Source organism: Eurypyga helias, unplaced genomic scaffold, assembly GCF_000690775.1.
Source record: "Eurypyga helias isolate BGI_N326 unplaced genomic scaffold, ASM69077v1 scaffold13999, whole genome shotgun sequence".
Classification (NCBI taxonomy): domain Eukaryota; kingdom Metazoa; phylum Chordata; class Aves; order Eurypygiformes; family Eurypygidae; genus Eurypyga; species Eurypyga helias.
Genome location: NW_010270207.1, coordinates 697 through 16,266, shown reverse-complemented (window position 1 = coordinate 16,266; position 15,570 = coordinate 697). Strand labels below are relative to the sequence as shown.

The 15,570-nt window shown below is 35.6% G+C and overlaps 1 protein-coding gene across 1 annotated transcript in view; it reads right to left on the bottom strand.

The window, feature by feature from the left end:
* Positions 1 to 14,286, bottom strand: part of DNAH12 (dynein, axonemal, heavy chain 12) — a gene marked incomplete at its 5' end in the record, with an annotated part of 60,912 nt that extends 46,626 nt beyond the window's left edge. The window contains 14 exons of the mRNA XM_010158372.1: positions 51 to 244; positions 1,237 to 1,371; positions 2,997 to 3,122; positions 3,972 to 4,107; positions 4,886 to 5,064; positions 5,322 to 5,413; positions 5,516 to 5,666; positions 6,697 to 6,885; positions 7,643 to 7,838; positions 8,529 to 8,687; positions 9,523 to 9,595; positions 10,876 to 11,065; positions 12,343 to 12,433; positions 14,123 to 14,286. Coding sequence (XP_010156674.1) covers positions 51 to 244; positions 1,237 to 1,371; positions 2,997 to 3,122; positions 3,972 to 4,107; positions 4,886 to 5,064; positions 5,322 to 5,413; positions 5,516 to 5,666; positions 6,697 to 6,885; positions 7,643 to 7,838; positions 8,529 to 8,687; positions 9,523 to 9,595; positions 10,876 to 11,065; positions 12,343 to 12,433; positions 14,123 to 14,286 — 2,075 coding nt within the window. The remainder of the gene's footprint in view (positions 1 to 50; positions 245 to 1,236; positions 1,372 to 2,996; positions 3,123 to 3,971; positions 4,108 to 4,885; positions 5,065 to 5,321; positions 5,414 to 5,515; positions 5,667 to 6,696; positions 6,886 to 7,642; positions 7,839 to 8,528; positions 8,688 to 9,522; positions 9,596 to 10,875; positions 11,066 to 12,342; positions 12,434 to 14,122) is intronic.
* Positions 14,287 to 15,570: the final 1,284 nt, after the last annotated feature.

The following is a 15,570-nucleotide window of genomic DNA, read 5'->3' as shown; positions in this document are numbered from 1 at the left end:
CCAGCACAAATATTTTTCCCTGCTCTCCCTCATTTCAAGCACTGAATTACCTTTTTTCCACTTGCTGCCATTTCAGTATAAGATGAAAGAGTTTCTGATATGGCTCAATCTCAACTTTTAAGTTGTTGAGGAGTGGGAAGTCACTCAGTTTCCATTCGAGCAGAGTTTCTTCTTTATTAATGAGAGCTACTGTTTCATCAGCCTCCTGAATGCGTTTCTGTAACGTCCTCAGGTCAGCCACATACTGAAATCAAATAATGGTATGGCTTGAGACATAACCAAGTGATGCTCTGAACAGCTACCAAAATAAGATATCAAAATATAATATCTTTATATTTATTAAGATTTTAGAAAACATGAGTTAAAAACTCATCTTCTTATCCTTGAGACTGTGAAGAACCCAGATTAACACTAAGAAAAATAAAGCTGGTTTTATCATTACTGAATTTAAGAGCATAAAACCATTTTCAGAATGTTTGAACTTTAAAACTGACTGTCTGAGGAGGCAGGCATACACGTTTTTATGTACCTGACATAAGGGCAACTAGGATTTACTAGTTTAGGATTTCCATTTCGTGCTCTGAAGTTGTTTGGGTTTTGTTGTTGTTTTTTTTTTAACAAAATTACTTAGTACAGTTGTGCTATCCTTCAGTTAAAGCACAGGACGTGCTCTGGTGATTATAAAATACTCCTAGAAATCTGCAAAGTTCTGGAGCTGTGGTCTGCTCTTCATTACCAGAAAAAGCAAGTTTTGAGGTTCACAGGAAGAAAAAAAAAAAAAGATTAAATTTCTACCAGTCACTCTTTTTAACCTGCCATTTTTTCCCTTCAGTTCCTCAATACATCAAAAACAGGTAAGGAAATTCTGATCCCACTGAAGTTAATCATAAATAATGTCACTGGGGCCAGAATTCCATGCAATATGGTTTATGTAAACCAGAGTAAAAAAATAATTCACTTTATACATCTGTAATGTCTCAGTGTTTGCTGGGACTACCTATTGCCTAATTTAAGCAGAACTTTATAGTAAACTTTAAGTCAAATGTTATTGTCAATGTAATACAAAAAGGGGAGGGTTGAGGGGCATTTTATGAGTTTGTTCATTATGGCAAGAGGATAATAAACACACATTTGTTAAAATAACTCATTACTTTTAATTCTAAGTTTCTTCCATGATGTCTTTGCATTCAACACACAAAACATTTCTACCCATTTTATACTAAATGTTAATCAGACCTGTTGCACGCAATCCAGTTCTGAGTATTCTTCAAACTCTGCCACAGAACGTGTCAGCTTGTCTAATTCCACCATCAGTTTCTCATATTTATGTATTAGTTCTTGCTCTCTCTTCTGTTCAGTCTGTTCCATCAGCTACAAAACAATTGATTGTTTTTTTTAACGATAAAAAAGCAACACAAAAGTGGCTGTAAATCCTTTCAATGATTAACATACATAGTACCATCTAAATAAAACCCTTAGCACAGAGAGAAAAGAAACAATACAGGTAAGTTATTATCCTTACAATAATGAAAATTTCTTCAGAAGTTGCTTCCTCTATGTCCCACTGAAGTGCTGGCAACTTCTATATGTTAATACAGAACCCTTATCTCCACAATCAGAGCAGTTAGGATTGCCTTAAAGGCCTCCGTTGGCAATCAGACAGAAAAGAGGAAAGTTCCAACTGCTACAGCATGAGGTGTAAACACCCTCAACAGAAAGGCTGGCTGTATGACAGTAAAAAACCAAAGATTCTCATCATTGGGATTCAAGGTTTTAGTGCCAAAAGAGGAGAAATCTACGGTTGTTGAAAGCCAATGCTATCCCCCATGTATCTAGTGCTAGAAAAGGCAGAAATTCTAGAGTGTAAGGCTGCTCTAAGGCACAGGGTCTGTGCTCAGGGAGGTTACTTCTAAGGTACCAAACAAGAAATCAGCTGAGGCAGAGGAGCTCTCCTAATATAAGGACACTTACTGCCACGCAAAAATTATGAAGCAGACAAACAGAACTTCTCCAAAGGAGAAACCAGTCTTTTCCTCCTACATTAGGGTAAGAACGATCTCATACCTGAGAGTATAAAATGGCAGACCCTGTACCACAATTTTCACTAAATAGAATTTGAACATGCATCATGGACTCTCTGTGTTCAAGTAGAAAATGAATTTTACTCATTTATGTTTTGGATTAAAAGAATGATAACATGTCAACAAGATACGTTACAGACAGCAGTCTCCCAAGCTGGGCATGTTTTAAGTCAGAGGCCCATTTACTATCCTTGGACACACCCCTTAGTATCTAAATACGACTTACTGACAGAAATCCTCAACTGTGATACTTAAAAGATACTGATATTTTTACTTTAAAAAAATGTTAATTCTTACACTTTTTTAGAAGAACTTATTCAAGCTATGCTAAATTACTGTAGAGAGGCAAGAGAACAACAAAAGGTTGACTTTCTGTATCATAGCCAGAGAAGAAGAAAGAATGCTAGCAAGATGAATACAGACAAGGGGAGTAAAAGAACCTACAGTCACACAGAGAAAATTACACGTTGTGTATTTTCTATTAATGATTGTTACCTAAAAAGAACTTTTCCCACTGTTCTTTTCTTGGCAGAACAAAGTATCATTTTAACTAAATAACTTCCTGCCCAGAGCACTAACTCTCATGAAGGGCCTGGCCGTTATATTTTCAGTACTAGTCAACTGCAGCGCAGTGAATTTTCACCTTCCTATGGATTGCCTAGTACTGACCACAAACAAATTAAGATAATGAGACTTGGTGAAGGTTTTGAGTTACAGTAACAATTTTTAAGTGCTCCACCATAAGCCTTCTGTTGATATAAAAATCTGGAAACAGGTTATTTATGCATGTCTCAATTAGCATGGTTCACGTTATATATGTAGACGCATTCAGCCTGCTGAGGAAATAAATAGCTTAAGCAAAGTGAAAAGACAAATAAGCCAAAAATATACCAAAAACTACGAAAATGTTCTTACATCATCATGTTCATCAAAAATACGGTTAATCTTCTTTGGCCATAATAGAACTGTTGCATTCAGTGCAATGTCTTCAGGAGCAAATAAAAAAACATCTAAGAAGTAACTCATTTTCTGACAGCACTCCTATAAAAAGAGATTTCACAAAACTTCTGGTATTATAGGTCTGGTTAAAATATAAGGTAGGACAATATTATCAACAAAGACAAAATACAAGTCTACATTTTATGGAGTTTTCAGAATTTAGAGCTACTTCAGCCAACTGAATATTCAAAATACAAAAAAGTTATTCAAATCCCTGACCCATTTGTGAGGCTATTTCTCTAAATTTAGCTCCTGTGGCCTATAAATCTACATGCAAATATCTTCATGTTATTAAAAACATAAATACAAATTCTGGAGATTAAATATGCATTATATTTACAGATCTATTACAAAACAGAAAATCTGATACCCATAATCGTAACATATAGCAAAGAGCTTCTCATCCAGTAATGATTTTGGCTGACCCACACCTTACAGAGTTTTCAGTTTTCTTCTCTGAGCACACACAAAGTACTACTGCTGACACAACATCACCTATATTCTGCTCAAACAGTACATTGCTTCTTGCGTGTTCAAAGTCATGAGTGTTATTACACATAAAACTCTCTTCACACTTGTATGTTACATTTTCACAAACTGCTTTTCAAGCAGCCCTGAGGTAAGCCTCTAGGTACAAACAAAGCACTGATTATCTCAGAATTTGCTATGATTTATTAAAAGCTGCATTTCCTCACTGCCATGCAGAACACATGGGAATGGGGAATAAGAAAGGCATACGGGAAAGAATGAGCTGCGCTTCCCACTTCCACCTGAAGTAACACTGCGGGGATAGTTTATTCATGCATGGTCTCTGCACCCCAGAATGAATTCTGTATTTGTATAGGCCAGTAGGTGTGGTAAAAAATTAATAATTAAAGGATAGTCATTTACCTTGATCCTTAACAGCAGGTCCTGAATACCTTTGGTTTTGACCTTCTTAATGTAAGCTATTGCTTCCACCATTTCCTCTGTTGTCTCAGGAATTTTTAATGCATGTTCCTTAATGGCTTCAAATTCCCTGCATATCCTATGAATTTATTTAACATAAAACATCAAAACTTTAAGAGTTTAGTTTGATGGGCTTCCAGCTTAGCTTTAATGGAATTGAAAGTTCAAATTACTTCTTTAAGTATTATCCCTGCACAAATTCAATTACTTCATGAAACTAAATAGGGAACCAAGTCAATCTATAAAAATAGTGTTTATTAACTTGCAATAATTGATTTGCCTGGATGTTGGGGTATTCTTTTGCACTAAATGCTTCAATTAGTTTTGCTAAGTACATGAACTTGAGTACAGTATCATTAGCATGCACACAAATACTTTCCTAGTAAATAGTTCATCATTTTGGCAAACTTGACTATAATTGTTCATTTTAACCAAAGAATTTAATATGGCCTCATGATTTAATCCATACCTGCAAATTAACCTTGAGAATTGATCAGTGTTATTATTTGTCATTATCTATGAAAACCCAGAGGTAGCTGTCATGTAGTAAGAGAATCTAGTTAGTCTTTCCTTTGACAGTGCAGTAGTACTGTATTTCACACCTAAAAGGCCAGAACAGTAATGAAGCCCTTTGATCTTTTAGCTCCTCTGTTATCCAAGTCTATAGGTAAGTTCCCCTGCTAGTTTTTGAGTCTAAAACAAAGGAAAAATGTATAGCAGCTCAGGCAATTTGCATGGGATCATTAGTTAACCAAGAATCTTCACTGAACTGCAGCATGGTATATTTGTATTTCTTCTACACATTTCTACTATGCCTTTAACACATAGAGCATTCACAAGCTGAAAGTTCTACTTACTTTTTATTTTCCTCTCTGTGATTTGCAACTATTCTGTCCATTAGCACCTTTGCAAAGCTGTCTGAGTAACTAGCCAAACCGTGCTTTAAATCCTCACAATTCAAACAGATCATAGGGAAGTGAGCCACATCCGGTAAACTCAGTATTTCTTTCTTCAGCACAAAGAATTCATCTATGAACTTCAGAAAAACATTATATTTTACACTTCACAGCTGTTATTTAAATACTGGCCTACATGAACAAGTATTACACATTGAAGAAAATATTTTTTTTTCTATTTACCATAAACTTTTAAGGAAAAAAAACACATTGTAGATTTTTAGGTAGTCAACATAATTTTTAGCTAATCACTAAGCACCCATCAGCCTCTGCTCCCTTTTTATTATTGCTGTATATGTTGTAAAAATGATACATAAAATGTAGAATTAAAACTTACAGCAGTATATTCATCAAAACTGTGTTTTTCTGCTTCAAATCTTTCGACCCGTGCTTGTGCAGTTCCATCTACAAGCCAGCCATACCTTTCCACTACAATTTAATATTGTATTAATATTATTATAACGCATACATGCTAGAGTAAGTTATTTCAAAGAAGTAACACAGTTATTTAGGCACTCTTCTATCACTCACCATAGTTTTCAAAATATTCCTTTGGACCTTCTAAGTTGTCTCTGATAGACTTTTTCAGTGTAGATATGGCCCATACTGTGACATGATTAGGAAGCTCAGTGTCCAGAGTTGTAGTGCCTCCCATTAGCCAAGAAGGTACCGTTTGGATGTTCTAACAGAAGCACAAGTTCTGATTATTTAAATTTTATAAAGCAATACAAGGATACATATATTTTAAAAGTAAGTTGCAATCTGCAGAAGACACCCTATCAGACAAGTATGAGACCCTAATTGTGACCAAGGCCAACTGCTTCATACACATCTAGAACAACTCTTCCTGATTCAAAAGATAGAACAGGAAACATATAAAATGGACAAAAAGTAATTAGCCAGTCTTCCGTAAAATTAAATTCTATCCTACATACAAACACACAAAACTAAACCCAGAACATTCCTCTGAAAGTACCATCATGGATGATTCAAGGCCGATACTCAGTCCACAGGGATACATCTAAAGCCCCCAGAATGGCTGTCTTCCCTGGAGTCACAGATTGGTTCTGAAGTCATAAATCTTTAGATATTGTATATATTAGTTGTTAGGAACTTGAGGCTTTTCTTTATCTTAGAAAGGAAAGGAATATCAACTCTAATTTTCCTTGTCTTTCTCTACGGATCTTAATTGTTAATGCCAGTTCATTGCAAATAATCACACACATAACTAAGCCGCTAACTCTGTTTCTATGTAAATTGTTAGTTCACAGAAAGTATACGTTGCAGAACTGCTTGATTTTCAATGTTAAAAATGAATTAGAATATGTGGTTAATTATACCTAAAGCACTCTCAAGTTATCTTCCAGCTAGCACCTTTCCTGGGTAAGTTTTCAGCCTGACTTCTATTTAATGAAGAAGCAGACAATTTGTAGACATACACACGGATTTGCCAATTAAACCAGCAGACGAAACCAATAAGTAGCAGGTGCACCAATTTTTTATGAACAAGGAATAACAAAATGAGTTTCAGAGCCTGGAGCTCCACTGGGTATGAAGACTGATGATGTGACCTGCAGAATGCTCATGGAAAATAAATACCTCAAGTTGCATTCTGCTTCCTGTTATCACGGTAGCCAGAGTCCTAAATCACTAATATTTTCTTGTACATAGCAACTTAGCATTTACATATTTAAATAAAGATAAAAGCACACCTGGAGAGTCTGTCCTATACGATTTACTATAAACAGAATTGCTTCTTCTAGGTCTTGGAAGCTTGGATAAAACTCCATTTTCTTTTCATCAAGAGTCAATTCCATCTTAAATAAGGGTAGACAGTTTCTGTCTTCAGGATCAAAAAGTTTCACAAAATCTTCAGCCGTTTTTCTCAATAAGTCTTTCAGCTGGGTAATAACAGTGTAAACAACAGGTATTTTACGTTACTTGGAAGTTAAAGGACTTTCATTTTCAGTAAACTAAGAACTTTGAAAATAATTCTCTCAGACTGATATCAATAATGCATTTGAATGTTCTTGTTTTGTTATTTTAGGAAATAAAACAATTGGAACTTCCTAAAACAAACAAACAAACAAACCCTGACAAGCACTTCATACAACTTCCATCTTCATATAAATAATCAGGGAGAGAAAAATTAACTCACAAAGCATTGTAGTACCATTTTCCACAGGAAAAAAAAATCATGTTTGGAAATTTTGAAAAACTATAGCCACTTGCACACACACTGGAATAGCTGGGCTGTTCAGTCTGTGTGTGGAGCTGTGTTTGCTTTCAAGGGTGAGAGATCAGGTTTTGGTCATTTTGCTTATATATGACACGTAATTGTGGTGCCCAGATGGGTGATAGGAAGGGTCCTGAGAACACTGAGGTATCGCCTTCTTTAACCGAATTACATTCTAGTTGGTAGAATGAATCCATTTTCTGTGTCTAAAAAACTAGAAGGAAAAGAAGTAGACAAAACCATGTATTTTTTTTTTAAATGAGGAAAGTTTAAAATATTTAACACTTTGAATACTTCACTGGATTATACACAACAGATGGCTAGCAATGATTAATTAAACAGCACCCATATAATATGATGTGCTCAGTCATTAAAATTTCCTAAATTTCACATTAAGTTTATCATGGATAGAAAAGACTTACCTGATTAGACATAAGCGTAGACACACAGTTATAGAAAGAGTCAACCTGATCCAACTTTACATCATTCAATGCCTCCCTCTGAGTAAAGAGACCAATAACTCTTTGATACCAGGTTTTCAGTATCTTCTCTTCCGCTTTGGAGCAGCTTAGAGAGACATCAGTCTTCAGAGATTCACAGTCAGTTGGCTCTTTCAGTCTAGAAAAGAAAGTTACAGGCAGCTTCATAAACATAATACAAAAACAAAAAAGAGTACAGTAACAGCAATCTATGCCATATTACAAACCTTTTTTTTTTTTTTTTTAGCAGAAAGCACAGTGGAACCTAGGCATCACTTCTGTAAATTTTAAATGAGGAAAACAAAATACCCCAAACCCCAAGAAATAAAGAACAGTTCTAGAAAAAAATGATGAGGAAAAAGACATTGAAAACTACCTTTCTGAAAATTAGGAAAAGTTCCAAGATTAAAAATAAACTCTCACTGATGAAAACCATCAAGAAGACTGATCTTTAGGATTAGTGGAAAACCCCCGACAGATAGTAATACTACTAGAATTCAATTCTTTAAATGCTACTTCAATCAGGCTTCTCTGGGGATCATGGCATTAAGATTAAATAAATAATGAGGAGACCTTTACAGAATTAAGGCAAAACATAACTCAAAAGGGCTGATACTACCAGCAATTTAAGTACCAATAAAATATTTATACGTAACAGAGAGAAGAAAAGTTAATGTGTTATAGCACAAAGTAATTTACACAAAGAACATTAAATAATACATTTAATGTAGAATTATTAAATAACTCTACAATAAATAACAGAATTGAACAAACTCTTCTTTACCATATTAACGTATGTGGGTTAATAATTTGCCAAAACAGACTTTACCTGAAACTTGAGAAATCCACTATAAGAAAGTTAGAGAACGCTGCATAACCAAAATCCAGTATAGTTTTCATTGTGGGGTGGAGAATGTGCAAGCTGGAAAGGATTTGATTTTTTGCTTGGATAAAACTGTTATGCCATGGACTAGAAAAATCCAGGCCTCTGAAAAATAGAACAGCCACCAAAACAAACGAAGTGAAGACCTCAAGCAATACTTGGATAAAACATTCTTACATATAAAAAGTAGTATTAAAAAAGCTTATTTCCTAGCATGAATAGCTATTTAAGTGCCATACACATATCCCCAATATAATGCAGTGGAAGCCATAGATACTCTAATTAGCCATGTTTTATACTCCAGAATATTTTCAGATCATTTGCTCTTCCTGAAGCTCTTCAATATAAACTTCTAACGTCACTAACTGCTAACAGGAGTATTTATCATCAATATGTAGATGGTACACATTATGATGCTCCAGAAAATTGAGCAATTCACATAATTATATTCCATCTAATATCCCTCTTTTGTTTTGGCAGACCATAACAGCCTTTCCTTCAGTCTCGAAGTTTCACCTTATAACACCAAAGTTTGATGAAACCTTGGCATTCGATGCAGTTCTAGCATGTTAAAGTAGGGTACAATGCTGCTGTCTGCCAGTAAACCACCCCGTACACAGAGACTTCATTCCAGAGGTGGCTGCAATACGCCTTGAGCATCTGGGCACTCGGAGCCAGAAGTCTCATTTTCAGGCATTAGTGCTACTCCATGTAACAGTAACAACAGTAATAAAACACTGCCAGTGCTAAAACTTTGTGAATCTTTCAGATGCAAGGTGTTCAAATGCAAGACTCCCTAAGGACAGGAAAATAATGTCTCATTAAGTGACTCCAGAATTAATATTGTGCCATAACCCTGTTCATGCAGCTCAACAAGAACTTCACTCATACAACTGAGTATGTTTTGCCAGTGGGTCATGTGCTAACTTAATCCACTCACAGAGGTAATAAAGGCAAAGGTGCCTCCTCATCATCAAGTCCTTTTATGTCTGGTTTAATAAGAACATTTCGCACTAGGAAAAAAGAAAAGATATATGGACATTAGAAGAAAATTAAGCCATATTTAATAGGCACTCTACTCGCTCATACTTTCTCCAATAGGATGGCAAAGTAACTGTATCATCCAAGTGTTCAAAACACGTTCTTCCAAAGGTAACTCAAGATCACAGCTTCTGCTAAATATCTACACAGATTCAGGTGTGTTAATTACAATCCTGTCCCCTATTCATGAAGGCTTTCAGATAAACTAGTGTTTAAATAATTAAGTACTTCAGAAATTTATTCACTGAGGGGATGGTTGGTCACTGAACAGGCTCCCCAGGGAAGCGGTCAAGACACCAAGCCTGTCAGAGGTCAAGGAGTGTCTAGACAATGCTCTTAACCTGGTTTAGTGTTAGACAGTCCTGCGAGAAGCAGGGAGTTGGACTTGAGGATCCTTATGGCTCCCTTCCAACTTCAGATGCTCCACAATTCTTAATATTTATAGCAATTTTGGTCATTAGAATTGTAGTTGGGATGCTATAATTATCCCCTGATGACATTATGAAGAAGTTAGTCCCATGTTAAACTGTATTTTTTTAACCTGCATTTTAAAAAAGCTCAGCCATTCACCAAAATATTGACAAAATTTGAATCCATTTCAGTTTTCAGACTGACTCCATTTGACTCCATTTCCAGGGAACACACTTTCAAAATTCCAGTTCATGGCTGTTTTAAAGAAGTTTTAAAATAGAAGTGAGTTGTATGAGAATTATCTGAAAACAGCTAATTATCATTGCAGATTTTTATTGCAAGCTTCCTCATGCATAGAAAGCAGCATCAGAAAACATCTGGCTGTGCTTGTGGAAGAACAGCCTAAAAAAAGCTGCTGTTTCTGAAGAGGCAAAACATGCAGAATAACTAGTGCCTAAAAGTTTCTACTTTCTTCAGTAGAAAACAGCGATACATTCTTGCATCAAATTAACTAAACGGGTTAAAGACAATGAAATGAGGTGATCAGCAGTCAACATTTCTGTCACGAAGGCTGTCAGCTGCCTTTGTCTTTGCTTGAACTAAACCTTCAGCTGGTCAACATTTTACTAGTCCAAATAAAATCAGTAAGGTTTGCCTTAAACATTACGGCCAACACACATCTGATGAGGCAGAAAAGGCAGAAAAGAAGTCGTCAGTGGTTAATTACAAAGATCATGCCTGGCTGAAAGAACAATCTAGAAAAATTGTTTTCAGTGGGAGAACACGGAGCAGCTTATACTGGATACGTACACATTCACGTATTATAGTTTCTGGTACTTACCCACACATCTTCTCATGCTCATTTCATAATCCCTTATTATCTCCCCTAAAAGCTTTTCAGCTAACAGCTCTCTATCCTTGCCTTCCATAAGTGACTGTGACACCAGTGTGAGCATGGACGTTAGCCACTGCCGCTGAATGGGAACCACCGGATTACTCTGCACGCACTTCTTCATGAAGAGATAGTTTGTCTGAAAGGACAGTGTTGTCAGAGGTCTAATAATTTGCTATGTAAAAAATACTTTTGTGTTAGGCTTGACAATTAAGTCTCTTTTTATTCACCATTTCTTATACTTAAGGGCAGGTGACATACTCTACTCTCTACACCATTCACCGACTAGTACCCTAAAGGCTACTCTATGGTTGGTAAAACGGTCTCCCTGTCTCGATGCCTAAATAGAGAATATTGTACTTTTTAGTATGGCATTTTCCTTGGTTCTCTGCTAAAGTTTATGACTGACAATAAAACAGTTCAAGGTTCCTGTTACTGTTCTTCGGGCAAACATTTATCTGGTAAAAAGTATGCACAAATAGGGTTTGTTTTTTTGGCCAAAGAAATAGGTGGTTATGCTTCTGAGTGACAGCTTTGTTATAAACCAAAAAGTTGTCAATCTCTATAGTCTTCAGAATGAGTTTACCTAACATTGGCTAGGAAAATCAAATGTACTCTTAAGTTACTCACTATCAAATGTACTCTTAAGTTACTCACTATAAATATTTCAGTGCTAATTTGGGTTTAAAGTGGCTCTCAGAAATAAAGTCTTGTTTTAAAAGCTATACTCAAATTCCAGGATGTTTACATGTTCTTCAAAACAGACAAACAATGCCAAAGACTACTTTTTGTATAGGTTAAAGCATGATCTATGACCTCAACTGAAGAAACCCTGAAGCCTGATAGAATTTTTTCTAAGTAATGATCTTTAACTAAGGTTTAGATCAAAACTTAGATTACTGATGAACATACTTTATGTAATAGAAAAATACTTCCCTTCTATTAGACCACAAGTAAAGATTCCTATTTTGCTTCCTACTCCATTTTTCCCCAACAAGATCACTGGAAAAGCTTTCCCTCTTTAACCACCATTAGTTACCCATAACATACTCAACGCCTGTATAGACCATTCACCTTTCTACTCTAAAAAAGCAAAAGAAAGAATTTAACTCACTCTTCGTTGTTTTTGCTCACTATTCATCTGTATTAAAAGGAACAGAAAATTGTAATTTAATAAGAACATTTTAAAAAGCCCAGAAATATAAAATTAAAAAATATTATTTCTAAATAAAGACATTATACCATAGATCTACAGTGGGATTTCAGTGGGACTATGAGCATATAAATACATTTATGAATTACTAAGGATTGAGATAAGTATCTTTAAGTAAATACTAAGAAGTAAGAGGCATAAATGCCCCAATAACAAAGAACAAATCAGGCAACAGTTAAAATATTAAAGAAACACTTTCTCACAGTGGAAGGCAGTTCTGGGATAGGAGGTACAGGATCTCTGTGATATTTTTCTTCCATGGATATGTGATAGGCTTTTAGAGCTCGATCAGTCCTAAAGTAAAACAGAGTCAGAACTGCAGAAAAACTACAAATAATATATTAGAAATGCTATCATTTTAATTGATGCAACCTGGTTTTTCATGTTTACCAACTCTTTGATCATTGAAACATAAGGCTGTCTTTGCATACTCTGTCTTCTCTTACATAAAAAGCCACATTTATCTTGACCACAATCACAATATATACATGCCTTGATTCACCTCATCTTATTGCCCTGTGCTCATGTCAGGATTATCTCTTACTTCTCCTCAAACAACTACAACTGATCTTGTCCAACTATATTATAAAATAAACAAACAAAAAAACTCAACAACCCACAAACCACGGAAAGAATAACCAGCCAAAAAAGCTTTTACTTTCCAAAAGCTAAAATTAGAAGACCTTTTGTTTGCTAGATTTCTATTGTAACAGCCTTTAAACCATTAAAAGGAAACATCTTTCTCTATTTTTAACTTCCATGTAGATTAATTGCTTTCTACAACAGATTGTTGCTACAATTATTTTTAAAAAATTTTAAAAAGGCAAATACCACCCCCCACCCCCACCCTTATCTTTGGCACAAATCAGATTCCCTTCCATGATAAACTCTTCTCAGACTTTGATCCTGCCACTGAGTTTCATACCAATGCCGAGCTCCAGTGAAGGCAACAATTTGGGATTTATACAAGTATCTTACAAGAAAAAACAGCCTGTAATATTGGCCACTTAAAAATTTAGCCACTGAAGTGGAACATCAATTGCATAAGAATTAGTTAAGTATCTGGTTACCATCACCAGATCTAGTCACAGCAAATGGAATCACTAAAAACCCACACCAACAAAAATTAAGTTACTGATATCAGTGACAATATTTTAAATGGGTTAAATTAAGACTGTGTGTAGCCCTTTAATTTCCATTTCTTCTTCTGAAGGCCAAATCAATATTTTTCTGTGCTTTTTATTCCTATCAAACACCATTAGAGTTCCTTACTTTTAAAATCTTTTACATGAAAATGCAAGTTGCTACAGATTTCATAATGCCACTATAAGCAATGCAACTTTAGCCCACATAATCCTCCCATATTTATGCCAAGATAATCAACATGTCCAGGGATTCCTCAGTAAGTTCCTGTAAATAAAGTAGATATTTCAAGAATAAAAATTTAACAAAAAATAAAATAAAATAAACCAGATTTTCTATTAGGCCTCCAGCAACTACATGAAAACAGCCTTTTCCTATTTTCTTTCCTCTTTTGCAAATGAAAATCTTGGCAGCTGGGCTCCTCTAACAGCAACACAGATCACTAAGCTCAGCAGCAGATGCACTAAGAGAGTGACAACGAAGCCTGTTAGCAGACCTACGTTTGGGCAAGCAAGTGAACCAGACTCTGATTCTCTTTGAAAAGGGTTTTCAAAAAGAGAATTGTTTCAGTCTATCATAAACAACGGCCAAAAAGTGAAGGTCACTTTCTCCTCACAACTCACCCCAACAAACATACCTCAAGCACATTTTGGGTGCTGTAAAAGAAAAAACATCAGAGATTCCACCAAATGTTCTTCTATTGTTAATGATTTTAGATGGAAAGTGTTCAGCACCGCAATAGTGACATCAAACCCCTTTAAAATTAACAAACACCACTATTATTTCTCAGATGTTTCTTTCATTTGAATTTCAACATTTTTTGAATTACATGAAACTCACAGTAACTGATTAAGCATCTTTTGCTGTTCGTTGCATCTTCGGTATGTCAATAGTTTATTCTGTAATGGTGACATATCAGATGTGACTGATGAAGGTAAAACAGTGGGAAGAAACGAAGTTCTCAAAGTCCTTTTATTGGAAGGTGCTCCATCTGAGTGCTGCATCTAAAACCATAACAAAACCAAGGTTCTGAAATACAACTAACCCTGGCCAGAAAGCAGTTTAACAGCTGCATGTATTAACTTGAGTGCATAGAAGACATTAAATGAGGGAGCCTCGAGGATTTCCACAGCCTAGGTATGAAAGTTTACCTTTCAGAAAACAGAAAAATATGTATATGCTAAAATGGTAAAGTTCAACAGAAAGTGCACACATACAAAGTGCACAAGAGTAAAATGGTACAGTTCTATTACCTCAAGATTAGCACATTGCATAGAAGTAAAGTTCTATTACAAATCTCTTCAAGAGTTAATCTACCAGCTGTACGGGGCACAGAAGACACCAGAAAAGGAGTCTATTAAAGTCTCCAGCAGACTGCACCAGACTGGCCCTGATGTAGGCATGTTTCCTGTTCTGACGGGGCCTAAAAAAATGTTCCTGCCTCATTGTGTCCACCCATGCTAGAAAACATGGAAGAAATTCAGACAAGGGTGACCTATAAAGTCCTGATGAAAAAGAAAATGCCCAAAAGCACCCTTGATGTTTGTATTACTGTGAAGATCAAGCTACAGTAAATTTTCAAATATGAGATCCTAGAATTATACTGAAGTGAGAGGCAGTCTTTAAAGGAAAAGACATAAAATCATAACGACATTAACACAGACTTAGAGCTTCACCACAATGTCCCACAAATGGGAGTAAAATTATGAGAAAGTTCTTCTTTAGGTACTCTATTGCTGTTAAAGAGAGACAAAGTACAAAAAAATATCAAAAAAGGATAAAAGGATCTATATAAAACCCAGCATCTTCATTCTCTTTTCATGTTTCTTAAGAAAAAAAAAAAATTCAGCTTATTTTCTATCTGCAAAGTAGTCATTAAAGTTCTATTCCATACATAGAAAGGTTAAGAAACCGCATGACCACTTGCAAAAAGCAGCGTAAAATCAGAGACTATTCAGCAATAATTTTGTGATGCTGAAAGTCTTGTGATAAACTTATCAGGATGCTTGAGAACTCTGTCTTGGACATAAACATATATATCCCATCAACAGACCCTAGTGATAGCAGTTTATGTATTTACCCAAGGCAGAGCAGGGCACAGTTTCATTACTGTTGCCTGTCTGGAAACATTTATCCGAGCTACCAGAGAAAGAGCCTCTGTAAATACCAAGCAGGTGCTTGACAGCGCTTTTAAGCTGCAGCATATGTGGGCAATATTCACTCACGGTATGCCAAGGTCTGCATCTTCAGAAGCAAGGCTAAATTTCTTGAGCAAAGACTCAACTGAG